Source organism: Zingiber officinale, chromosome 7B (genome assembly GCF_018446385.1).
Source record: "Zingiber officinale cultivar Zhangliang chromosome 7B, Zo_v1.1, whole genome shotgun sequence".
Lineage (NCBI taxonomy): Eukaryota > Viridiplantae > Streptophyta > Magnoliopsida > Zingiberales > Zingiberaceae > Zingiber > Zingiber officinale.
Genome location: NC_055999.1, coordinates 95,142,784 through 95,170,399, shown reverse-complemented (window position 1 = coordinate 95,170,399; position 27,616 = coordinate 95,142,784). Strand labels below are relative to the sequence as shown.

General features: G+C 40.9%; 1 protein-coding gene across 1 annotated transcript; it reads right to left on the bottom strand.

Moving 5' to 3' along the window:
* Window positions 1-4,656: 4,656 nt before the first annotated feature.
* On the bottom strand, window positions 4,657-5,396 carry LOC122004561 (TIR-only protein-like). Its single transcript, XM_042559427.1, has 2 exons — window positions 4,816-5,396; window positions 4,657-4,726 (listed from the first exon to the last, which is right to left on the bottom strand). Exons 1-2 carry the CDS (start codon window positions 5,394-5,396, stop codon window positions 4,657-4,659), a joined length of 651 nt encoding a protein of 216 aa, XP_042415361.1.
* Between the last annotated feature and the right edge of the window lie 22,220 nt (window positions 5,397-27,616).

Here is a 27,616-nt window from a genome sequence, read left to right as displayed (position 1 = left end):
TTTAAAACTCGAAGTAACATAGATCATGAGTTTTCTTCATAAACAATTTTAATTTCAGTGTAAATTTTTTTTAACTATATTTATTAATTATTTTAAAATCATATATCATTTACTTTTGTCCTCTCCGACTATATTATTCTTAGTGTCACCCCTAACTCCTGGCTGCTCTTTAGTCTAACAAATATATTTTTGTCCAGAGTCAATACTTTGTGAGAGGGTGGCAGTCTATTCCGAAATGACCTCTTCAATGCTTAAATGAGATTTCACAAAAGGGAAAAGGATTTGTGATAGAATGACAGAGATCATCAGATAAAAGGTCTTCAATTTATCAATCTCCTTTTATCTCCTCAGTCAAGTTATGGTTCCCATATGATATTTCTTCTGCAATGACCTGAATGTTGGCCTTCGTACACGAACAATATCGAGCCTTGGTTGTCATGCATCATACCTTCTTATTTGGGCTCGATCCTCATGGCCAACCCACCTTACGGCAAGGCTCAGCCTCTCGGTTTTCTGACTCCTCAATCATGAATTATTATGGTCATATCAATGGCCTAAAATGATAAATTGTGACAAACGTCTTTATCTTTATTTCAATCAAATTCTTATTAGTTATAATGTGAATTATATGTATTCACCTTTTAGTCAAAAAAAAAAAAATGAAGATATGATCTTGTCGAATTTGTTTCTATCTTCAAATAATATCTTTGGATCAATGAGTCAGTTTTAACTAGTCAATATGTTTTTCCGTTGAACTTGATCTTTGACGGATTTCGTTGAAAAGTATATGATTTTTGACATCTCATTAAGTTTATAATTGAATGGATCATCGTCTCTCCTGATTGTCGTATTAACTAACTGTTTGGAATGACTAACGCCTTTACTAAGTCAACTATGAATTTTCTTTTATTTATTTTCGATCGGCTTAATTATCCTCATGAAGTCCCAAAACAAAATGTAAATAATAGAGCAAGAGCGGTTCATTGATTTTGACTTTTTTCCGGACAAGAAACGACATATGACCTCAATTAAGTTTCTTGAGCGCGTCGCGTATCTTGTTCTGACCGTTTTTTACGGCGGCACCTGGTCGTCAACCCACCGGTCGAACGAAATCGGTTTGTTTTTTTGGTTCGACCGGCGGATAGATCGGGTTTTTACTGTTACTTTTAGGATTGTAAATAAGTCGAGCTGGGCCGAATTTTGAGGTGTTCAAACTTGTTTGATAAGGTAATCAAATCGAGCCGAGTTTAAAATGAACTAAGCTTTTGAAATGAGTGTTCAAGCTTGGCTTGATTTATTTTTTATGAGTTTAAGCTTATTTGAAGCTTGGTTTGAGCTTGGTTCATTTAAATATTATCAAACTCTCAATTCAAGCTTGACTTGAGCTTTATTCGAGTTTGGTTCGTTTAGATTTTATCAAGCTCTCAATTCAAATTTGTTAGATTGTTTGAAACTCTTAGTTATTTGATTGGTTATTGAGCTTGATAATTTAAATTTATTTATTTATTTTATTATTTATTTAGTATATTGAAAAGAGTTCTATTAATAAATATGATTCGTTAACATTGTTCACGAATGTTGTTCGCGAACATTAACGAACTTTACACATATGTGTTCAAACTTGTTTGTTTAGCTTAACGAGCTGTTCAAGCTTGTTTGTTTAATTAATCTTATGTATATTGAACGAACATAAACAAGCTCTTATCAAGTCGAACATCAAACTTGTTCACGAACGTTTGGTTCATTTCCAGTCCTAGCTACTTTTCCATCGGAAGACCTTGATCACTTTTATTTCCGCGCAAATTACTATATTATTTAAAATTTTAAGATTTAAAAGTTGGGTTACTATGAGTATAGGTGAATAAGATTTTTCTCCCAAAACGTTTAAAATTTAAAATTTTAGATCTTGACAGAGTATATTATATGTATTTAGCGTTTAAAATTTTAAGATTTAGGGATTAGATTATATTAAATTTAAGCTAATAGGATTTTACTTAGGGTTTAGACTTTTCTTTTGGGTTATAATGTTCATGATAAAAAAAAATTTAGATTTCATGGGATATAATGTTATTTGAATGAGTAATGTTATTTTTTTAAAGAAATGTTGATATAAAAAAATGGAAATGCGGGCACCTGGATCGATGGGTGCGCACAAGCACGCAACGAAGCAACTATATATATATATATATATGATCCTGTCCGAATCACCGAACCAAAGGACGCTGGGCACGTGGCGCGCTCCTAGTCGATGGCGTGGGTCCTCGTCTAGGTGCAAGAACCTCCGGCGAACCTGCACAGAAGTCGGGCTGGGAAGGGGTTCCCGGCAGCGACCCTCCGACGCTCAAGTCAGGCGAAGCTCAATAGAGAGAAAGTGGCTCCAAAACTCGTAGCATGCATACCTTCGGCGAAGAATGAGGGCCTTTATATAGGGTAGCAAAGAAGTGAGTGTACACCTACCGAGGCGTACACGTGTCCATGGCCCATACCCGAGTAAGGGCTTGTCAGTGAGCTTCCCTGACCCATACTGCTACAGTCCAAGCATGTCCTCGATGGGACAGCGAAATCTCCTGTCATAAGATTTGGAGCATGGCCTGCACGTGAAACATACCTGCTGTCAGAAAAAGACGTCCCTTGACCTTTTCCCCTTTGCTCCAGATCTGTCGTCCGGTCGGCCAGCTCCCTCTACATCCGGCCGGGCATATGCGGTGGTTTACTTGGGGAGATTCTCCATCACGTGCTTTGTGGAAACTATTAGCAGTATGTTACCTTATGGCTTTGGTCGAGCGTGCAGTCCGCTCGTCCCTGCGATCTTTCCCACTGAGCGCCAGAACCCTGATTTCAACAGGGCGCCTTTAACCATCAGTCAAACATCGTCCGGTCGGCCAGCCGATCGGACTCATCCCTCTCTGGAGGTTCGATTCCACCGGACAGCTGGCTGGCCGTCCGGTCGGACCCGACCCTCTCCGGATGGACAACTGCCACTTTGACTTCCACGTGGCGTTGACTCCACAGGGCGGGGTTCCCTGTTCTTACCACCGGATCAATATATATAAAATATGGTATCTGACATAATTATCTTGTACAGTTAGGAGTGTAATTGAGTCAAATCGAACTCTTAAATATTTGAACTTGACTCATTTATAATCAAGTCGAGCTTGAACTTTATTTAATCAATATATTCATGGCTCACGAGTTTATTCGAGCTTTTATCGAACCTAAACGAACTTAATAAATATAAATTATAAATTTAAATTTTTATTAAAAATTAAATTATATTTTTAGAAAAAAATATAATATTCTTATTAAAATTTATAATTTTATTCTAATAAATAAATTTAATATATTTATCTATATTTTGAATAAGTAAATGTCAAATATATAAATTTAATATCAAAATTATTATTATTTTTATTTAAAGTTAATTCATGAGCTTAATGAATGTGTTCACGAGCTGAGTATTGTGAAACTTGAGTTTGATTTATTTATCTTAACGAGCCTTATTAAATGAGCTCAAACGAACTTTTATCGAATCGTGCTTCGAATAGCTCATGGACGGCTTAATTTATTTATACCCCTATGCACAATGATAGACGACAATAAACATGGATGATCTGATATGGTCATTTTTTTTATTTCCCTCTCTTATCTGTATATAATACTTTTCACTTTTTAGCATACAAATATCTCTCCTACATTGCAATATTAGTACTCATTTTTAAAAACTAGTACCAACGTTGATTTAAAATTAGCACCAGCATTAGCCAATACTATATTGATACTGAGCTTTAAATATTGATATTGATGTTTAAAGATTAACATATTTAAAACTCGTACTAGCTAACACCATGTTACTACTTGTATTTATATTTATATGTACTAATGACTATATAGTAGTTATCGTATATTAATTGTGATAATATTATAAGAGCTATATCATTTTGGTGTTGATTTTTTAAATTAGTACCTTATCAAATGGGGGGAAACAGAGAATTTTAAGGAAAAAACGAAAAATTATTAATGCAGATGAGAAAAAAAAACGTTGAATATAGACGAAAGAGATTAAAAAAAAATAATCTAACTGTATCAGATCATTTTCATCCGATATCGTCCACAATCGCTGTCTGGTAGGACTTGATTCTTTGTCCAGGAAATGTAACAATGGAGCAGCCAATGAATTCAGCGCCACGTCAACCTCTAATTTTTTTCAACTGCCGCCCAATAATGCCACTATTTCACCTTTACCTTAAGTTTTTTTGACCCAAATTGTGCTACTTTTTTAGTTTTTCGCCTTAAAAAACAGAGCCTTTTAAGGGAAGGAATTGATGGCAGAGAGTAAATATTTTTGACTTCCAACTCCTACTAGTTTTCAAATTTCCAATTAGAGACCAAATGAAGTTGACTGTCACCGTCCATTCATCCGTCCAAATTAATTGCTGAAAATATCTCTTATTTAATATGAACCACTGTAATTTACAGTTAATAGACATGGTGAATTTCTCAATTCCCTCAAAAACAGAAGGATCTTGTGTCTGTTAATACGCGTACAAAAGAATTTGTCATCACATTAAAAACAAAAAGAATTAACTTTTTTAGGGGAACACTTATTGCTTTTTGGCCCCTCAAATTTTGTTGTTAAAATTCAAGTGTGTACTTGGATCAATGCTTTGCCTCCTTCAAGCACTTGAGCACGATGTTTGTAGTCCTCGACACCAAGTCCGACCAATCCCTGTTTAATTGAGGATTAGGAATTAAACAATGTTAAGTAAAATTACGTAAGTTTTTGGGGTAAAATGAAAAATGTGCTTGATAAGTTACCCGTTCTTGGAGTCGAAGGTCAAACCGACGGTGTGCTTGGCCTCGCGGATGGCCCTGGCGTAGCGGGCGAGGTCCTCCTGCGACTGGGCGGCGGCCTTGGCGGCGGGGCTTACGGCTAGCTCCGACGGCTTGACGTCGCAGAAGATGGGGATGAGCTTCTTGTCGGCCTCCACCATCAAGGCGAGCTCGTGGAGGCAGAAGACGGAGTCGCAGTAGCGCGGGGAGAAGATGGCGACGCCGACGCGGCACTGCCGGATGCCGGCGTGGATGCGCTCGTAGATCTTGTCGCCGGGCTCCATCGACCTGCTGTCGAGGAACGGCCGCGCGTTCGCCCGCACCAGACGGTCGTAGAGCAACCCCGCCACGGAGCTCTTGGTGTCCACTCCCCTGTGGCTCAGGAACACGTCGACCTCCGCGCACTTCCTGGACGTCCGCCGAGCATTTCCGGCCTCGGTGGAGACGGTGGGATTCCTCGTCGGAGCTTTTACTCCTCTGTCCCTGCACCTGGTGAGGACCCTAGAGGCTTCGGCGCGGCAGGGGAAGACGACGCGGCGGACGGAGGCGGCGGCAGCGGCGGCCATGGCTGCTGTGGACAGTAAATTAATGCTGTACAAAAATTAATTAACGTGCGACGAGAGATTAATTAACTAAATCTGGTTGGATTAACGAGGATTATCTCTAGGTGAGTTATGGAGATCGATCGAGAGATAAAATATATAGCAACAAGATCGTTTGAATAAGGAAAAACTTAAGGTTTAGGTTTTGAAATTCGAACGAATACTTTGAATTAGCAGACTCTTTCAAAGCCGAATCGATGTCTACTAATATTCAATTTCAAGGGTGATGACCTTGAAAATTATTATGTTTTATTAAATTATAATTAATCCCTATCACTGTTTAGATAATGCCTACTACATTCTCAAAGATATTGTAAAAAAAAATATTTTCTAATAACTTTTAAAAATATTATTTATATAAATTCCTAAGAATTTCATTGGCATTTTCATGGGTAGCTAGGGTCATTGTAATAGAGATTAACAGAAGCATATTAATGGATTATTGATACAATTATATAGATAGAGGAAGATGATTCGTGAAGGAGAAAGAGTATTGATAACTTAGCAGTTAAAGCTTCTGTCTTCATGTTTCGAGACATGCCACTAAGCTTGAAACTTGACCTAAATTTCAAACATCATCTATTGGCCGCCTAGGAAGCTCATCGATTTAGGCACGGGACATGACTAAATCAGAGATTTAGTGCACATATTTCATCTATGCCTCCATTTAATATATTAGATCATTAGAAACATTCGATTTGAATTCCAAGCCCAAAGAATGGGCAAAGAGAGGCTAAGTAAGCTCTTATAGGATAAGCAGTTGAATCAAAGGGTGGGTGTTTGAGGGAGTCTAATCAACGAGGGAGAAAAGTATGAGTTTGGAAAACAATATGTTTTGAAGAACAGTTTTCCTTAATGCTAAAAGCATGTGCCGTCTTGTATTCTAGAATTTGATGAGTTGTGAGCTTGTATGAAATCTCATCTAGTTCTGACTTCATGCATAAAGAGGCTAACATAGAGCTCTTCGACATCATGCATAACAAGAACTTAAAGAACAATTGACGGGTGAACAATATGAGCCTGATACAGAGGAGGTTGAGTTGAACAAAGTTATCAATGCCGCTGAAGCATCGAATTATCTTCATAATCACTTCAAACTCTCCGACGTTCACTGCGATTTGAAGCCCAGTAACATTCTTGTGTGGCTCAAGAATGTCAATGGGATTGAGGGGATCTATTGGCTATGTTCCTCCAGGTGAGACTGTGTTCCGATTGATCACTCAACTGCTAATTATTTTGCAGTAGGCTACTCTGTTTCCTCTGATGTGATGGGATGTCTGTAGCTTTGGGATGATTTGTACATTTATATATTTAAAATTCTTTATTAATCATATTTTAAACGCAATGAAAAGAAATTTAAATACGAGACTTGACTTTGACTTCGCTTCATTTGTTTTTCCAAGCCAGGGACAGTGAAATACGGAATTATGATTTTGACGAAATGGGAGAAATATAAACATCAGGTTTGACTTTAACTCTCGGCGGCGATTGTAGTTTGTTGGACAATAAGTCTGCCGAAAGTTCAGGCCAAGGAGCTCAGTTGATATAAAAAATAATCAAATTTATCGAGAATTAACTTATGATAGAATCTAATTTCTGCCGAAAATTATGAACAGAGTCTAATTTTCATCTAACATTTTCGATGAAATTTAATTTCTATATCGACGGAAATTAGTTTCCGTTAGTAATTTTAAAAATAAAATTAGGACACTATCCATTCTCCTCTTGCGTGCTCATTTTTCTCCTCTTCGGTGATCCCGACGCGATCTCTCCTCTCCGATAATCTTAGGATAAGTTCTTTCCTTCCCAAGTCATTTTCTCCACTTCCCGACCTCTATCGGTCACCAGCACGCGGCTGGCGGTTGTGCTGGCCGCTAGCAAACGACGGGTGACTGTGTTGGCCATCACCAAGCGATCGACGACTGTGTTGGTCGCTAGCAAGTAGTTGGTGGCTTTGCTGAAAGGTTTGATCAACCGGTCACGATGGATAAGCTTGATGTAGCTAAAAGAATGAGGATACTATAGTTCAGTTAGTAGAAATGTCTCTCTAATTTTATGAGATTGTTCTTTTAATGTTTGAGATTTTATTTCTTAGATGTTAATATTGATTATTTAACAAATTATACATCTTGATATTCTTTAGGTATTATTAAGCTTCAATAATACCATGAAAATATAAGTTGAAATCATGTAATATTTTGTTAAATACATATAACGGAAGGTGATGTACTGTATAGTTATGTCTTCTTATTCATCCTTCACCTATTGATGCATTAAGGAAATAAAATAAGCATAACGTTGAATCATGTCACATCACTTGTATTGTTTGATAGGATTTTATAGAGCCTATTGATTCATAACATCATTCAAAAGTCTTCGTGTGAACCAAGACATCCTCTCCTATATGGGGACTTACATGGTAGTTAGATGAGGTACTAATCCTTACATGGTAGTTAGATGAGGTACTAATCCTTTATGGTCTCGATTATTTGATTTTATTTAATTCGTTACCAAATCTTCTAATACAGCCAAAATCTAAACTAGGTACTAATCAAACATAACATTTAACATAGTTAGCTATAAGTTGACACTATCCTCTAGAGCAATTTTAGATTCAAAAGTTACCAGATTATTCTATTGAGAGAAAGATAAGGTGAAGATATACTTACAAAGAGATGGAGGTGGAACAAAACGAAAGAGACACAACATTTAATATGCAATAAATTTTGCAAATATGATAACAAAGGGCTTATTGTCTGAAATGTATGACCATATTGCTTCACTTACTGAGTTCATTAGTTTTGGTTGCTTGAAGGACTCAAGAAACACTTCGTCTTCAAGAAACAACTAGTGATTTTTTTTCTTAAGTAGCTCACTGCATCTTTCTCAAAGTCCAACAAGCAATCAAAACTAATGAGATCAGTGATGCGGCGATAAAGCGAGGCCCACTCAGCATGAGTCAACCACCGAGGTAAAGGTCAAAGTCAAGGTGGTCAATACCAAAGTGTCAAAAGGCTAGCCTACGATGACCGAGCGAGGGATGACTACAATGGCCGGTCGGGGCAATCAGTGTCCGATCAGCAAGAGACATGTCCGAGCTGACCACTTATCTAGCTCGAGATAATATGGTAAGACAGCCAAACACTCAGTATGGAATGGCAGGGCGCTGAGGAGACCGAAGGGCTTGTCCGATCGAGAGGGACAAGTTATTACACCCAGTCACCGTAAGGAAGAGTAGTTGAGGCCAACAGAGCAGAGGAGTTCCGGGCGAGTGGTTATCTCGATCGACCAAGCAGCTACCCCGCTCGGCCAAACAGCGGGACTAGTGTCATATCTCTCAATATCCTTTTGGGAGATAGTGTCGCTGACACGAGGCATGACCAACAGGTAGATCCTACAGCAGGGGGAGGAGCTTCTGCTGTCTAGTAAGGTATATGCATGCTCTGTTAAGGTATGGTGTTAGAGACACTTTCCTGATAAGTCCTTTCATAGGACACATTAGAGAACATGCCCATGCCTCGAGGAGCATGCACATAGCCCACCAAGGCTCTATATAAAGGGGGTCCAAGCATCGGCAGAAGTACGCGTTATTCACTATTTACGCTCGTGTTACTGTTGCTCCGCTTTCCTCTATAGTTCCGGTGACTGACTTGAGCGTCGGAGGGCCAACGGCGGGGACTCCTTCCTTGGCTTAGCACTGAAGTTACTTGTTTTGCATAGCGGAGCGTGGTCTATAGCCAGTCAGCACAACAGTCACATCCCCAGCTTTCCACCTTCGCATTTTCGGACATGATCATTTTGGCATCATTTGTGGAAACATAGCCTGCACCCGAGATGAGAAGATGGTGGATGCTGGACAACTCACCACAGCGACGCTGACGAATAAGGAGCTTGATATAGTTATACAAGCCCGAGTGGCATGGATAGTGGAGCAACAACAACAACAAGCGTTAGTTGAGTGCCAAGTGTATGAGCCAGCAGCATCAGCAACAGGACATCAAGCAGGATATGGAGACCAAGTGGAGTGTGCATCCGTTCGAGGACAAAACAAGAAGCCGACAGGCATGTACAGGGAGGCACCCAATGCGCCGATTCCCTTTCATAATATAGAGCGTTGTTCCGGACTCTATCAGAGGAACGAGGTCGAGCAGACAAGGACCGGGGGTCTTCCTCGGATGACTCACCTGTTTAAGATGCATGAAAGTGGAAGGCACCAAGGGAGGATGATTCGCCCAAGCGGATCAATCAACAATTCTCTTAGGGGATTCTGGACGACCCTCTGTCAAGGCACTACACCCCATTGGCAATCGAAGAATACAGTGGAACTACCGATCCGGACGACCACTTGGCCACGTTTGACAACGTGGCCACACTTCCTCACCACACTCTTCGGATTAGCACAACGTTGGTTCAAGAGATTTCCAAATGGATCAATTCTCAGGTTTAAGGACTTTCGAGCAACGAGTTTAAACCTAAGTCTTCGTCAACAGTTGAGTGATGACTTTAAACCCAAGTCTTCATCAACAGTCGAGTGACGACTTTAAACCCTAGTCTTCACCAATAGTCAAATGACGACTTTAAACCTAAGTCTTCATGAATAGTCGAGCTACGACTTTAAACCCCAGTCTTCACCAACAGTCAAACGACGACTTTCAACCCAAGTCTTCGTTAACAGTCAAGCGACAACTTTAAACCCCTGTCTACGTCAACAGTCGAGTGACGACTTTAAACCCCACTCTTCACTAATAGTTGAGCGGTGACTTTAAACACAAATATTCGTCAACAGTCTAGTGGCGACTTTAAACCTCAGTCTTCACCAACAATCGAATGGCGACTTTAAACTCAAATCTTCGACAATAGTCGAGTGACGACTTTAAACCCCAGGCTTCACCAACAGTGAGCTGCGACTTTAAACCCAAGTCTTCGTTAATAGTCGAGCGGCAACTTTAAACCCCCTATCTATGTCAACAGCCGAGCGACGACTTTAAATCTTAGTCTTCACCAACAGTCGAGTGGAGACTTTAAACCCATATCTTCGTCAACAGTCGAGCGACAACTATAAAACCTTGTCTACGTCAATCAATAGTCGAGCAGTGACTTTAAACCCCTGTCTATGTTAACAGTCGAGCGGCGACTTTAAACCCAAGTCTTTATCAACAGTCAAGTGGTGACTTTAAACCCAAGTATTCATCAATGGTAGAGCGACAACTTTAAATCCTGGTCTTCACCAAGAGTCGAGCGATTACTTTAAACCCAAGTTCGTGCCTTCAATAGCTGAGCGGCGATTATAAACCCATGTCTATAATGAATAACGGCTGATCGACCGCTCTAAGATCAAGTCTATGACAAATGAAGAGGATCGACGAATATATAAGCTGAGAATAAGGCTGACCAAGAAACGTACTACTCTAAGAAGCAGTTTTCACTAAAATAAGGTCATTTAGCAGTGTTGAAGTGATGGCTCGGACATCCCAGCGATTGGATACATCGACGATCGGGAGGACATGAAACCACACTTAGAAAATTTTCGCAAAATGGTAAGTGTTTCGTAACCCTACTCGAGCCGAGCGGTGATGCATGCATGAACAAGTGCGGCAACTACCAAAGCAAAAAAATGTTGAACGACGATGCATGATGAAATACAAAATCAAATAAACAAAGATACGCCGAACGGGCGATCATGCATTAAGACTTAGAAAATTTTTACAAGTTTGAAAGGGGCAGTACAAAAGGAAGCAAGCTTCGTAGGGGCTGGGTCACGCAAGGTAATCCAACACATCATCGGGCAGTGACTCGATCAGTTTGTCTCGACTGATGACCTTGTTGTTCAATGCGGTTGGGATATAGTCGTCACCTTTTAGCTAGTTGAGTGTCCCATCAATTGCAATGTTAAAGAGGCGGAGCGCCCGGTCAGTAAGCTGATCGTTGAAAGGGTCTGAGCGAAGGTAGTCCCACTTCAAAATCTGGAATCGACTAGACTCTGTGCCTTGATACTCCTCTAAGGCCATTCGGGAAGCCCCCAACTGAGCCTTCAAAGTAGCCATCTCGATATTCTTAGCGGCAAGCTGTACTTGCGTCGTTGCTTACTCAGCCGATCGACTCTCCCGCTTGGCATTCAAGAGCTGCCTGGTCCTCATTAAGGTTTAGAGCAAGAATTCGAGCCTTTGTATTCTTGATCTCTAGGTTCTCAATTGTTCAAAGCTTCCTGGTATTGGCTGAATGGATCTTCAACTCGAAGAAGCTGACCTGCTTATTAAGTCTTACCAGTTGCGAAGCCTGCTCGGCGCTCTTGCCCATCTTTGCCTCTAGCAACTCAGCGCTCTTTTGCAGATCGACCTTCAGTTGGACCGCTTCAGTAGTCAGCTGCTCCAAGCAAGCCTCAGAAGCCGCAAACTGGCCGCTCGGGGCATGCAGCTGTTGGACTTCATGCTCCAAAAATGTGAGCCTCTGACATATGGTCAGGCTCTCAATCCAATACTGCAGCAATAGAGAAATTGTAAGAGCCGAGCGAATAAAAAGAAATAAGTATAAAGGCAACATATATACCCTAGTGGACATCTGGGTATGATTGTTTGCAAGCTCCCGTGGAGAGATGACCACCGCACGGGCCTAGGCATCAGCCCATATTTGTGTGAGTGGCCCTTGGATCCATATCTGGTGCTCGGAGGTGTGGGATGCAATGTCATCCGGACTGCGCCACTTCTTGATCTGTAAATGGATAATTGTCGTTATTTGTCTCTGGCCGCTCGGACCAGAGGGTTCCTAGGTAGCTCTGCCCGTAGACTGGGGTATTAGGGCTGGTTGGATGTGGGACACTTGGGCAGCCGACAAAGGTTGGGGTGGCATGAAGGCGACTGCTGGTGCGCAAATTGTCCCCAGCGGCAGCTTGGACAACGACGATGTCCGATCGGATGACAATGAGGTGTGGTGCGCTTCGGCTCCTTGCTCGGGAACAGTAGGTGTGGATGTGTCGCCCCGCTTGGAGGATGATCACGAACCGGCTTGGACTGGAGTTTGCAAAATGGAAGTGGCAGAGCGGGAGGACGTTTTTGCGCGACATCTCTTGCATCGTTGTAGGGGTTTTCCAAAAGTGGCTGACTCAGAAGCCACCATGATCGGCAACATCGAGGGCCATTCGGGAGGAAAGTCCGTTGAAGCGGTCACTGCCCCACAAGCCGTATTTTATGTTGGGAGATTGTTGGTACAATATTCCCCAGGTAAAGGTTGACCTAGTTTGACTGAGCTTGAATTGGGTCAAGTTCGAGTCTTAATATTTATGTTTTGATGGTTTGACAATACATGTTGACAATACATGTTTGACAATACATGGAGATTGCAGGTACAATTGTTCATGTGTGGAGATTGTGATGAAGAGTCAAGTAGGTCAAGGTTGACCGGATACTTGACTGGAAAATCCTGGTGAGTGAAGCCAGGTGAAAGTCCTAACTTGGAGGTTAGGCAAAGGAAGTCCTGGTGAGTGAAGCCAGGCAGAAGGAAATCCTGGTGAGTGAAGCCAGGTGAAAGACCTAGTGAGTGAAGCTAGGTAGAAGGAAATCCTGGTGAGTGAAGCCAGGTGAAAGACCTAGTGAGTGAAGCTAGGTAGAAGGAAATCCTGGTGAGTGAAGCCAGGTGAAAGACCTAGCGAGTGAAGCTAGGCAGAAGGAAATCCTGGTGAGTGAAGCCAGGTGAAAGACCTAGTGAGTGAAGCTAGGCAGAAGGAAATCCTGGTGAGTGAAGCCAGGCACGAGGAAATCCAGATGGATAAAGGCTGATCAGACATCTGGTGTTGGAAAGTCCAAGTAGGTCAAAGGGATTGACCGGATACTTGGCACGAGAAGGAAAGTCCAAGTAGGTCAAAGAGATTGACCGGATACTTGGCACGAGAAGAAAAGTCCAAGTAGGTCAAAGGGATTGACCGGATACTTGGCACGAGAAGGAAAGTCCAAGTAGGTCAAAGGAATTGACCGGATACTTAGCACGAGGAGAAAAATCCAAGTGGGTTAAAGGGATTGACCGGACACTTGGTGAGCGAGTCCTAGCAGGTCAAGGGTGACCGGATGCTAGGCACAATGAACTAACAGGTCATGGATGACTGGATGTTGGTTTAGGGGGCTTTGGACTTGGTTTTGGGCAAAAACCAATGTCTGAATCGATCAGCCGATCGATTGGCTGATACCCAATCGATCGGCCGATCGATTGGAAAGGTCCCCGCGACAAGCCTCGAGTGGGCAAGTCGCAGAGCGTACAGAACGTCTCTGGATCGATCGGTCGATCGATCCAGAGACCCCAATCGATCAGTGGATCGATTGGGGTGGCGCGTTTGTACGCGATAAAGGCCGGATCGATCAGCCGATCGATCCAGGCATTTCCTGCAGAGCACAGAGGCGCTCTGGATCGATCAGTCGATCGATCCAAAGCCTCCCCGATCGATTAGGAGCAATCCAATTGTTCAGGATCCGACCGTTGCCGTCGTATTTAGCTGCAGACATTCAATTCCTTCGGCAGAACTTCACCGAATCATCTCAGTTTCTCCACAGCTCCTTCACAAAATTCAGATCGCCAGTTCTTGAAGGTTCTTGGAGGTTTTCCAAGTCAAGAGGCGGATCTACAGCTGAAGAAGAAAGCTAGGGTTAGAGTTTCCTTATAAGCTTGTGCTGTATTTTGTTTCCCTTTCCCTTTCTTCTTGTAGTGTGAACTTGTAGGGCTTCTCCGCCTTCGGTAGTTACCGAAAAGGAGTGTTTATTAGTGGAGGTGTGTGTGTGTGTGTGCGTGGATCCTTGGATTAGTCACCTCTTGTGAGGTGGATACCAAGTAAATCCTTTTTGTTAGCGTTGATTGTTTTGTTTCTTGTATTTCCGCTGCACATCTTTGAAGAAACAAGCAACGCCGACCACAAGCACGCGACGAGCTATTCACCCCCCTCTAGCTACATTTCGGTCCCAACAATTAGTATCAGAGCGAGGTCGCTTTTCACCGGAATCATATCCGGAAGGGGCAAACAAAACAAGCAAAGCTAGAGGGTGAAGAAGTTGGAGCAAATTCATCAAAGTCAAAGAATTCAAGAAGCTCAACTTCAAGATGCAATTCCAAGATGGACTTGGATTTGACACAAGGGTGGCTCCACCGTACACATCTACAAGCTTCGATCTTTGGAAATCAAGGATCGAAAACTTCTTGATGATGGAGATAGAGCAATGGTTTGCTCTAATGGAAGGATTTGAAGCTCCAACAAACTCCATGGGCAAGCCTCTCAAGAAAAGCAAATGGAGTCAAGAGCAAGTACAAAGGAGCAAGACAAATGATAAAGTGACCAAGCTTTTGGTCAATTTATTGCCAAGCAATATTTTGGCTCAAGTTGGAGAATTCAAAGATGCCAAAGAGCTATGGAGCAAATTGACATTGCTTCATGAAGAACCCTCCACTGTACCAAGTCAAGATAAATCCAAAGAGGGCGACTCATTGGAGCAAGACCAAGAGGAGGAGGACTCCGAGGTTGAGAGATGCTCAACTTCCGAAGAAGAAGTCCAAGAAGCTTCATCTTCAAAGGAGTACAATGAAAAGGACAAAGAGGGAGCATACTCTTTGTTCAATATACAAGACGAAGATGATGAAGCCTCCACCTCTAGGATTGAGGGGGAGTGTAGATCATTGACCCCGGAGCAAGAAGAAGCTTCTACATCCGGGTCAAAAAGAGAAGAAGAGGATGAAGTAGCTTCCACCTCCATAAGTCAAGTCAAATCTAATGGAGGAGCCTCACTATCGGATCCAGAGGAAGCCTCTACATCCACATCAAAAGGAGAAGATGCCACCCCTACAAGCAAAGGTATAACAATTTCAATAGAGAATAACAAAAATCATATCATATGCTTTGAATGTAGGGAACATGGGCATTACAAGAGTAAATGCTCTAAATTGGCCAAGAAGAAGGGCCAAGTGGCACAAAAGGGCAAGGAGAAGCCCAAGGAGACTGCTCCCGGAAAAAAAAAGGAGCAAGGAGCACATTGTGTGCTTTTTGTGCAATCAAAAGGGGCATTACCGGAGTCAATGTCCCAAGAGGAAGAAAGCGGTCAAGGCTCAAGGAGGAAGCTCAACTCAAGGGGGAGCCTCCAAGGTAAAAAGAAAGGTAACATTTATTGAGTCTACTCCTTTAAATCATGGTAAAAAGCATGCTAGTGCTAATTTGTATCATTTTAATGCTATTTATCATAAAAATAAGAAGCATGATAAAATTAATGAAAATCATATGGCTCTCCATGCTAAGACTACCACACCTAGGGTTAGGAAGGTAGATGAAAATTTAGGCAAGAAAACTAAGGGTTTTAGTTATAAGCCTAGAAACAAAATTGCTCATGGACTTAATGGAAAACCAAAAACTAAGGATTTAATGATAGAAAATCAAGTCTTGAGATCAAGGCTTGATAAAATGGAAAATACCCTAAAAAGGATGGAAAATATCCTTAAAGGGCAAAATGAGCAAAATCTAGTTTTAGGACAACAAGGGTCATCCAAGGGCCAAAGGGGTTTGGGATACAAACCTAAAACTAAAAAGGATGTACCTACTTACCATAGAGTTCCATATAGTTATGGAACAAACCCTAAGTCTAGAGGTCAAGTCAAGGATACAAGGGAAGTTATCCCTAGAAGTATCTTTGCAACAACAAACGTGACTAAGACTTCTAAGAAGTCTAAGAAAGTCACAAAGAAGGTCACAAGGGAAGCAATCCCTAAGGTTGACCTAGAAAATGTGACCAAGGCTTCTAAGAAGCCTAACAAGGTCACTAGGAAGGTATCTAGGGAGGTTATCCCTAGTGAGTACCTAGAGCACCCAAGGAGCACCAATAGGTTTTGGATTCCTAGGAGCATCTTCTCTACCTTATAAATGGGTTAGAGAGTGTCAACTCTAAGAAGAAGGGTAGTTAACCCAACTTTGAAGAAATTGACACTCAAGGAGCATTTTCAAGGTTATTATTAACTTTTAAAAATGAAATAGATTTATCATTTACTCTTTGGAAGAGTAAAATGTGCCTAATTCCAGAAATATTGATTTTAATCTTAATTGGCACAATTTGGGAAAACATAAGAAATATCAAGTTGGGACTTTGGTGTTTTCTTAGTAATTTAAGGCAAATTTAAGCCTTAACTCATTTGATTACTCTTTAAAAGAGTAAATTGTGCCAAAATTTGAGGAATATGCTTAATTGAGATTGGCACAAATTAGGAAAAGCAAAAGAAATGTCAAATTTGGTTTTTGACATTTTCTTGGGAAATAGTGGGCAATCTAGGGTTTAAACTCTAAGATTAGCTAATGTTTAAGGATACTTAGATAGTTACTCTAGGTATTTCATTAATGCTAAAACTTGTCATGCATTGTTTGCTCACTATATACCATGACATCATATTTAGTTTTGTATTTTGCATTCATGACTTACTATGAAAAATACAAAAATACCATGTCATGACATACATACATTATGTAGTTATAGGAAATTTTCTTTTAAAAAATTATTTCTTTTTGATGTATGCCATAACATTATCATGCATTATGTTTATTTCCTTAAAATTAAGGACAAATGGCATTTATCAACAGGTGGTATCAACAAGTGACATCCTAGGTGGATGTTCAATATCCACAAAATACCTAGATAGATATGCATGATCCCTAGATTAGGACAAAACTAAATTTTACATCTCACAAAGACCTATAAGATGACTTGTATGTGTTTTGTGCACAGTAGATACAAGTGAGATGTTAGGATGATGAACAAAACTCAACATGCTGAGTTAGTGCATTTCTTTGAGTTTTAAGTTCATCAAAACACATAGTTATGTGTTTTCCCATCATTGGGAAAGCTAATGTACAAGTTATGTGCATTAAGCCCATGGAACATGGTGGGATATTAGTTTTTGAAAATTGGTTTAAATATATTTTGGAAAACCTTGATGAAGGCTATCTTTTGATAGTAATCATCATTGAATAGTTGAACACAAACTTGAAGAAAACACTAAAGTTTTTATAAGTTTGTGTCAATCTTTGAAAATATGATGTATTTCCTTAGAAACTATTTTTCCATGATAATATATGCCCTAAATAGTGTCTACACAAATTTTTATGATTTTTAAAATTTTATAGAATTTTCTAGGGGTTTCTGAAGTTGATTGAAATGAAATTTCAGCAACTATCAGACCTCAATCGATCACCCGATCGATTGAAGGGTCTCAATCGATCGGGCGATCGATTGAGGGCAGGCTTCTCGCGAACAGAAGCCGTCTGGATCGATCCACCGATCAATCCAGCCCTTCTGAATCGATCAGTGGATCGATTCAAGATGGTTTAATCGATTGGAACCCAACTCCAATCGATCGAAGATGCTGATTTTGGCTGGGAAAGCTTATTTTCAGCATTTTGAACCTATTTCAGTCTATGTAACCATTCCAACCCCCTAAAAATACATTTATATACATAAAAAGGGTGTTTTCATGTTGAAAACAAGGATGGATTGGTTGAGGAAGACTAAATTGACGTTTAGGTTGAGGTTTACTTAAAATTTTGAATATTTAAACCTTAAAACTTCAAAATTTGGGTTTCCTAAAGTTTTAGGGATTCCAAGTCATTGTTGGTGCAATGATAGAAGTTACCACCATGTCTTTAGGGGGAGGTACTCTTTAAGAACATGAAAATTATTTTTCATACACCGTGGAAGGTGGTTAACCTTCCTTAGTGAAAGATGCTCAAGGTTGAGCATTGGATTACAATGGAGAGTGGATATCTTCATTGTTTGAGTTGTAAATGCTTAAGGTTGGGCATTTATCTACATTGGGGGAGAATGTAGGGTTAAGGATAAATGAAAGGTATGGGACTTTCATTATCGGGTTGATCACAACGAGTGAAGTTGTGAACAACGTTAAGCAACTCTTCAGAGGGAGAGTTTCTTTTTGATGTGTGCCCAAAGTTGGGGTTAGTTTTGATGTGTGCCAATAGGGGGAGAAAATATAGGGTTTAAGTTAGGACTTCATTATCTAAGAGGGAGTTTGCCCTCTTAGAAGGAGAATGAAAGGTTTAACTTATGTCTTCATTACCTAGTGGCATGAAGGAGGTTTAGGCTAAGAGATTAGCCTAACTTAAAGAAGGTATTGTCAAATATCAAAAAGGGGGAGATTGTTGGTGCAATATTCCCCAGGTCAAGGTTGACCTAGTTTGACTGAGCTTGAATTGGGTCAAGCTCGAGTCTTAATGTTTATGTTTTGATGGTTTGACAATACATGTTGACAATACATGTAGACAACATATGGAGATTACAGGTGCAATTGTTCATGTGTGGAGATTGTGATAGAGAGTCAAGTAGGTCAAGGTTGACCGGATACTTAACTGGAAAATCCTGGTGAGTGAAGCCAGGTGAAAGTCCTAACTTGGAGGTTAGGCAAAGGAAGTCCTGGTGAGTGAAACCAGGCAGAAGGAAATCCTGGTGAGTGAAGTCAGGTGAAAGACCTAGCGAGTGAAGCTAGGCAGAAGGAAATCCTGGTGAGTGAAGCCAGGTGAAAGACCTAGTGAGTGAAGCTAGGCAGAAGGAAATCCTGGTGAGTGAAGCCAGGTGAAAGACCTAGTGAGTGAAGCTAGGCAGAAGGAAGTCCTGGTGAGTGAAGCCAGGCACGAGGAAATCCAGATGGATCAAGGCTGATCAGACATCTGGTGTTGGAAAGTCCATAGGTCAAAGGGATTGACCGGATACTTGGCACGAGAAGGAAAGTCCAAGTAGGTCAAAGGGATTGACCGGATACTTAGCACGAGGAGAAAAGTCCAAGTGGGTTAAAGGGATTGACCGGACACTTGGTAAGCGAGTCCTAGCAGGTCAAGGGTGACCGGATGCTAGGCACAATGAACTAACAGGTCATGGATGACTGGATGTTTATTTAGGGGGCTTTGGACTTGGTTTTGGGCAAAAACCAATGTCTGAATCGATCAGCCGATCGATTAGCTGATGCCCAATCGATCGGCCGATCAATTGGAAAGGTCCCCGCGACAAGCCTCGAGTGGGAAAGTCGCAGAGCGCACAGAACGTCTCTGGATCGATCGGTCGATCGATCCAGAGACCCCAATCGATCAGTGGATCGATTGGGGTGGCGCGTTTGTACGCGATAAAGGCCGGATCGATCAGCCGATCGATCCAGGCATTTCTCGCAGAGCACAGATGCGTTCTGGATCGATCAGCCGATCGATCCAAAGCCTCCCCGATCGATTGGGAGCAATCCAATCAATCGGGATCCGACCGTTGGCGTCGTATTTAGCTGCAGGCGTTCGATTCCTTCGACAGAACTTCACCGAATCATCTCAGTTTCTCCACATCTCCTCCACAAAGTTTAGATCGCCAGTTCTTGAAGGTTCTTGGAGGTTTTCCAAGTCAAGAGGCAGATCTACAGCTGAAGAAGAAAGCTAGGGTTAGGGTTTCCTTGTAAGCTTGTGCTGTATTTTGTTTCCCTTTCCCTTTCTTCTTGCCGTGTGAACTTGTAGGGCTTCTACGCCTTCGGTAGTTACTGAAAAGGAGTGTTTATTAGTGGAGGTGTGTATGTGTGTGTGCGTGGATCCTTGGATTAGTCACCTCTTGTGAGGTGGATACCAAGTAAATCCTTTTTGTTAGCGTTGATTGTTTTGTTTCTTGTATTTCCGCTGCATATCTTTGAAGAAACAAGCAACGCCGACCACAAGCACGTGACGAGCTATTCACCCGCTAGCTACATTTCAATCCCAACAGTTTGACTTTGTCCACCCTCACTGGTCGGTGCCTTCGCTCCTTCGGCATCGCCTAGCGGATCCTCGTGGGAGCCAATCGGCTGTAGGCCTTGACTCTCTAGTTCGGCCACTATCGCAGCATTGATCTCGGCATCCGCGAGTTTGCTCTTGCCGGCCAGACACACCCCTAACATGATGCGAGCTGGAAAAAAGAAAGTAAAATTAGTTAGATTCAAGGATGAAGAAAAGAGAGGGCATACCTAGGATGGACAGAAGCCACGTGTGGATCGGGCTCAGGCCGAACACGTAAAGGACGCCCTCCAACAACAATCGGTGAATGTGGTATTTCTGGCTGGCCAAACTGGAAGCTGCCGGGAGAAAGTCCGATCGGCTTCTGTACTTTCCCAGTGATGGGGGATTCGCCATCTCTATCTGCCAGCCGGTCGGGAAGTTTGGCCGCTCGGGAAAATGAAGAAAAAAGTAGTGGGCACTATAATGTTTATTCGAGGACGACATCTTATCAAAAAAGACTAAGCCTACTTGGGCTTGGAACAAGACGATCCCCGACTCGAACAATTTAGGGTAATAAAATTAATAGAAGAGTTGAGGAGTTAATGGAATACCGTGTAAGCGGAACACAACTACGACTCCGCACAATAGTCTAAAGGAGTTCGGCAACAGCTGATTAAGGGAAATATAGAAGTATTTACAAACAGCGGAAAAAAGGGATGAACGGTGAATGAATCCAAGGCTAGTGGTAAACTGATCATTAAAAAAACATAAAAACCCCTCTGGTGGTCCGTGTGGCCGATTGTAAGCAGATGGAATGACAACTTGGTAATCATATGGGAAGTGGTAGGTGGATTTCAGATTTTCAATGTCGCCTCCATCAAACTTGGACTCGGTGGAAGTTATTGGATTTTGAGGGATGTTCTAAGGCAATCGCCTTATGGTTTTTACTATTTATTTGATAAATATATATATTCACTATTTGAGTGCACATTCTCTATGTGTATAATTGAATCTTAAACTCACATATTAAATGTTCACGATACAATTCATAGCACGAGAGAACTTGTGATTGGATCACAACTTGTGAGTATCTCTACATGTGCAATTATGAATGTATTGGAATATTCCATAGTCGATGAATTGATGAGTTCGGATATCATCGATTCTGATAGACTAGCATGTGTTATACTCCTTGGTTTGGCCAAGCAGCTATTTTCTCACAGGCTGGAGACATTGGAATGCTGAGAGTTAAACGTGGATGCTAGTTATGATAACTAGTTCATTGGAGTGATCTGCTGTAAGACTTCATATGGTTCTCTATATATATAGATATATCAATGAAGTCCTTATTGCAGCTCGAGTACGAGTTTCCTTCGACTTGAGGTATACAAGTTACCTTTGTCATGGAGGCTTATACTTTGACATCTTAAGCAAGCATCTCATTGAGGTGTGGACCCGGGATGATTGAGTATAAGTCTGTTGGAGTGTATACTAAAAGCCTAGCTTTTTTTATAAACATTTATAAGAATCACATTGGTCAAGTGTCTACATTTATATATACTAAATGTAGATGTTCAATTAATTTATATTGTAGATAACATAGTGTGTGGTGTCACACACAGAAGATAATGTTATCGGTTCTTTATAAATTATAAACAGTAGCTCACGACCAGGATGGAAAGAAACAAACCATTGGAATGTCGTAGTGTAATTAGGTATTAGTTTATCTTAACTATATAATTACACTAGTACACTTAGAGTGTATTGAGTAGGACCATTAGAGGTCGTTTCCTTTTATACTGACTTTATAAAGGAACAAAGACCTCAGTTATTATGGAAGTGTGTGCTCTTAATCCTAATATAATAACAAGCACATATATTTGATATTTATTTCTTTAATTTATCAATGGGTGAGATTTAGTTTGATAAATCAATAAGCCCAATAAGTTGGGAAATGATATCACTTATAGTGTGTGTTGTTGATTATAGAAGAAAACTGTGTCCTAGTGATCTAGGTTGATAATGTCCCCAAGAGGAGCTCATAAGGATTGTCATGTTAAACCCTGCAGGTGGACTTAGTCCGACATGACGATAAGGTTGAGTGGTACTACTCTCGGACTAAGATATTAATTAAGTGAGTTGTCAGTAACTCATTTAATTAGTGGACATTCGACATCTTAAACACAGGGAGACTAACACACTCATAATAAAAAGGAGCCCAAAATGTAATTTGGGATTGGTGCGGTAGTTCAATAATAATTCTTTAGTGGTATGAATTATTATTGATGAAGTTAAGTTGTGTGTTCGGGGTGAACACGGGAAGCTTAATTTCATTGGGAGACCAAAACTAATTCCTCCTCTCGGTCCCTATCGTAGTCTCTTGTATATAGAGATTTATACCCACCACATACCCACCTTACCCACTCTTTGGTGGCCGGCCAAGCTAGCTTGGAACCCAAGCTAGGGCCGGCCAAGACCCAAAGGTTGAGCCAAGTTGGTGGACGGCCAATGCTTGGAGTCCAAGCATGATGTGGCCGGCCACATCATATTAAAAAGGATTTTATTTATAAATTTTTTCTTATGTGGATTCCATGGTTTTAAAAGAGAGTTTAAAATTTAAATCTTTCCTTTTATAGCTTTCTACAATAGATTAAGAAAAGATTTGAAATCTTTCCTTATTTGTAGATTAAAAGGTGGATTTTAATTTTAAGAAAACTTTCCTTTTTTAACCATGATCATGATTTAAAAGAGAATTTAAAAATTAAATATTTTCTTTTATAATTTTCTACAAAAGATTAAGAAAAGATTTGATATCTTTCATTATTTGTAGATTGAAAGAGATTTTAATTTTTTAGAGATAACTTTCTTCTTATCCCCATGTTTAAAAGAAAGATTTTAATTTATAAAATTTCCTTTTTATAATCCACCATGAAGGGAAAAATTATTAGAGAAATTTTTTATAAATTTCCGGAAACAAATTAGGAAGTTTTAATTCTTGTGTTAATTAAAACTCTCCTTGTTTTGAAGATTAAAGTGGTCAGCCATTACATATGAGAAAAGGATTTTAATTTTAATTAATTAAATTTTACCTTTTCATGTCAAAAGAATTAAGGAAGTTTTTATTTAAATTTTCTTATTTGCCAAGACCAAGGATTATAAAAGAGGGGGTAGAGGTGTCTTCATGGCTAACGACTCTATTATTTTTCTCCTTGGGTGTGGCCGGCCCCTCCTCTTTCTCTCTTCTCCATCTTGTGGCCGAACCTCATCTCATCCTTGGAGTCCTTGTGGTGGCCGGATCTTGCTTGGAGAAGAAAGAGAGAAAAGGAGGCGATATTTCTAGCATCCCTTGGAGCTTGGTGGTGGCCGAACCTCTTCATCTTTGGAGGAGCGCTTTTGGTGGCCGAAACCTAGAAGGAAGAAGAAGGTGCTTGGTGGTTCTCATCTCGGAAGATCGTTGCCCACACAACGTCCGAGGTTAGAAGAGAAATACGGTAGAAGATCAAGAGGTTATTTGCTTACAAAGAAAGGTATAACTAGTAATTATTTTCCGCATCATACTAGTTTTCTTTGTATAGTTATTTTTGGAAATACCAAACACAAGAGGCATATGATTCTAGAGTTTTCGGATTTGTTTCGAAGTTGTGTTTTTTTTATTTTATTTTTTCGAATTTGTGATTCGATTGTTCCTTTTGGTTAACCTAGAGTTATTTAAGGAAATTAAATATTAGCTTTCCTTAAAAGGCTTTGTCTAGGCGGTGGTGGTTGCTCCCATATCCAAGAAGGTCATGTGCCTCGTCATGCAGTCCTGGAAGCCAATTTTGGAAATTAATATTTAATGAAATTAATAACATAGGTGGATTTGGATCAATAGTGTTAAGTTCCGCTTGTGATTCAAATCTAAACCATCAAGAACAGATAAGTTAAATTTGGAATCAATGATATTAAGTTCCGTCTGCGATTCCTAATTTAACTTCTAAAGAACACAATAGGTTATTTAAGGAAAGGTTCGACACTTGTACAAAATTTTTGTACAGTGGAACCGACATGATTTTCCTAGGACTAACCAACAAAGTCAAAGTGCTCGAAGGTATTTGGATATCCCATAGAGGATTCATCGCTCCTTACGAGGAGACGTATATCCTATGACCACTCGTTAGGATTATTACTCAAAGTCTTTGGCCAAAGTATCACATGTTAAAAGTATGAGACTCTTAGACACATGTCAGAGTAATTTGAATCCGCAGAACGAGGAAATATTACTTGGGCTAGGTGTAATGTAGTCAGCCTAGTGGGGATTGCTATATAGATCATGCCCTGAACTAAGTGGGTATGAGACGAGTGAAAGGAACGATGCACGACTTACTATAGTTGATGAAGGGTTTGGAAGTGATTCCGAGATCAACCTATGATTTTTCGATTAATTGAGGATCATGATATACTAATAGGTACCACTCATGATCGTTCCATAATTAATAGTTAATTATGGATGGTCAACATAACCGGAAACCTATAAGGTCATACGCATTACGAGTTTATCTAATAGAAAGAAAACGAGTTTGAGAATTGAATTCTCAGATCGAGAGAGATTAAGTCTGGTTAGACCAGACGAAAGACAAATATGGAATCAGAATGGTACAACGAAAATGAGGATGAGTCACATCTTTTGAAAATGAGTTGGACACTCTTTATTTTAATTAATGAATTAAATTGGTTTGATTCTTTAATTAAAAGAGTTTTAGTTATTGAATCATGAGATTTGGTTTTAAACCATACTCAAGACTCTTGGTATGGATGACCGGTTAAAGGATTGGATTTGATCCAATCCATATATATATATATATATATATATATCATGAGATTTGGTTTTAAACCATACTCAAGACTCTTGGTATGGATGACCGGTTAAAGGATTAAGAAAAAAAACGTGAATCCTTTGTATAAGAGAAGGATTAAGAAAAAAAAAACGTGAATCCTTTGTTTTTCTCTTTTCCTCTGCCGCCGTTCACGAAGAAAGCCTCTTTGTTTTCTTTCTGCCGTCGACGAAGAAAAGGCAGACCTTACCGCTGCCGAACACAATTCGTCCCTTTTTGTGTGCCGCCGTCCATGGAGAAGAGGTCAGCCCGCTGGCGCCGCAGTCCAGTACCGGTACCCGCTCCCGCTGACAACAAGAATATGAGATTTCCTTGTGCCGCCGCCCATGGGAGCTGTCAGTGCCACCGCTGTGCGGCGCTGATACCGATCAGTGCCACTACTGTTCAGCGCCAATACTGATCGGCATGACCACTGTTTGGCGCCGATACTGATCGGTGCGACCGCTGTTCGGCGCCGATACTGGTCGGCGCGATCATTGATCGTTGTCATTCATCACCTTTCATGTCGTCAGGTTGCTTCAGCCGTAAGACATGAATCGGACCATGATTCCTCTCTCGGATCGAACCGTTACCCACCTTTGGCTAGTACCGAAGCGGAGATATGACTTGAACTTATTGAAGTCATCTCTAAGATAGCTCGACGTGGATACAAGTAGAGGCGAGACTCGTGTGTCGCTTGGTCGATCTCCTTCCCATTCCGGATCATCCGATGGAATCTTCTATGCATCATCCGTCAGGTATACCTAGCGTAAATTTACTTTCCGTAAAATTTTTATTATGCGATCATATCTAGTATGTTGTATCCTGTATGCGTGTGTTGCGTGTAATATAATAATTAGGAATTATTATTGTTTTTATATTCCGCTGCGCATGTTTACGAAACGTGTTTTAGCACACATTCGCATCGGGTATATCCAACAGAAATATACCAGAGCCCAGGGATGGAGATGGGGGGTTACGAAGAACTGGCCATCGAAAACAAAGGAGTTAAGAAAGAGCAACAAATGGATTCAAATAAGGAAAAAGCGAAGAAGCTTATAGAAAATGATTGCCGAAGAAGAAGAAGAAGAAGAAGAGATGAAGTGTTGCAGAGAAGGCTCGAAGATGAAAGGACACGGGGTGAAGACGACGGCTATGTAAAGTGATGCTTATAAGTCTCGTGGTTGATCGTCCTGAGCCGTCCGATCCATGGTTCAAAAAACCATGAGAAGATCCGGCTGTAGAATTTGAAAAGGTGCATGTCACATCACTAGCGGATATCTGCCTGTCATGTCAAACGTGCGGTGGCAGAAAGTGGGACACGTGATGTTCAGCTATCGGAAGACATTAATGAGACTTAATTAAAATATATGGTCACATGCTCGGCCATAATGATCAAAGATTTACACGGTCTTTAAGAAATTTGGATGACGTCGGCTACTATAAAAGGGCGTTCATCCGAGGGAGCGCAAGGAAAGGAAAATTTTTGCCAAGTGTTGTCACCTATTGTATCGATCGGCACAAAGAGTGGGTTATCACACTGCCGAACAATCGATTGGCTATCTGGTTTGGCAAGTATGATCCGAGCGGTAGCTACAAATCAGTCCTGGCGAAATGAAGCTGAACGACATAGACATTTGTTCCGATCAGAAACTTGGGAGCATATATGGTCCAATCGAACGTGGAAACCACCGAAGACTCTACTGGTCCAGTTAGTCGGACTTGCAACCTCCTTCGACTAAACTTAATGGGGGAGGCTTGTGATGCAGCGATAAAGCGGGGCTCGCCGGACATGGGTCAACTGCCGAGGTAGAGGTCAAAGTCAAGGTGGTCAATGCTAGGATGTCAAAAGGCTAGCCTACAGTGACTAAGCAGGGGATGACTACAATGGCTGGTCGGGGCAATCAGTGTCTGATCGACAGGAGACTTGTCCGAGCTGACCACCCGTCTAGCTCAGGATAATACGGTAAGACAGCCAGACAATTAGTGCGGAATGGCAGGACACTGAGGAGACCGAAGAGCTTGTTCGATCGGGAGGGACAAGTTATTACACCCAGTCACCACCAGGGAAGAGCAGTAGAGGTCGACAGAGCAGAGGAGTCCCGGCCGAAAGGCTACCCCGATCGGCCAAGCAGCGGGACCAGTGTCATATCTCTCGATATCCACTATAAGAAAATTGAGATTTTACAACACTTAAAAGACAACGTTTTTTTTAAAAAACATTGTCTTTATTTTTTTAACAACGCTTTTAATGAAAAGCATTGTCTATCTCTTTATTTTCTGACTAGTAGACAACGTTTTTTTTTAAATCGTTGTCTATTAGTGATTTTTGTGGGTCAAAGACAATGCTTTTTGAAAAACGTTGTCTATTATCAATTTTTTTAGTGTCTACGACAACGATTTTTAAAAAACGTTGTCTATTGTCAAGTTATCATCTCAATCTGGGATGTTATGAACCGTTTGATCAAGTAAGAAGTAATAAAACCATTGGTTTCACTCGGCACCTACCTATCTCCCGAACCCCTTGGTTTCGTCACTCAAATTTAATCTCAGCCGCTCCATCAGATCTGGATTGATCACGACCGCCGGATCAGATT

Bases quoted from the DNA above. Each gene is read 5' to 3' on its own strand.
- LOC122004561 (XM_042559427.1), bottom strand. From the start codon at position 5,396: ATGGCCGCCGCTGCCGCCGCCTCCGTCCGCCGCGTCGTCTTCCCCTGC. The intron at 4,727-4,815 runs GTAACTTATCAA...TCAATTAAACAG, and splicing joins ACCTTCGACTCCAAGAACGG to GGATTGGTCGGACTTGGTGT.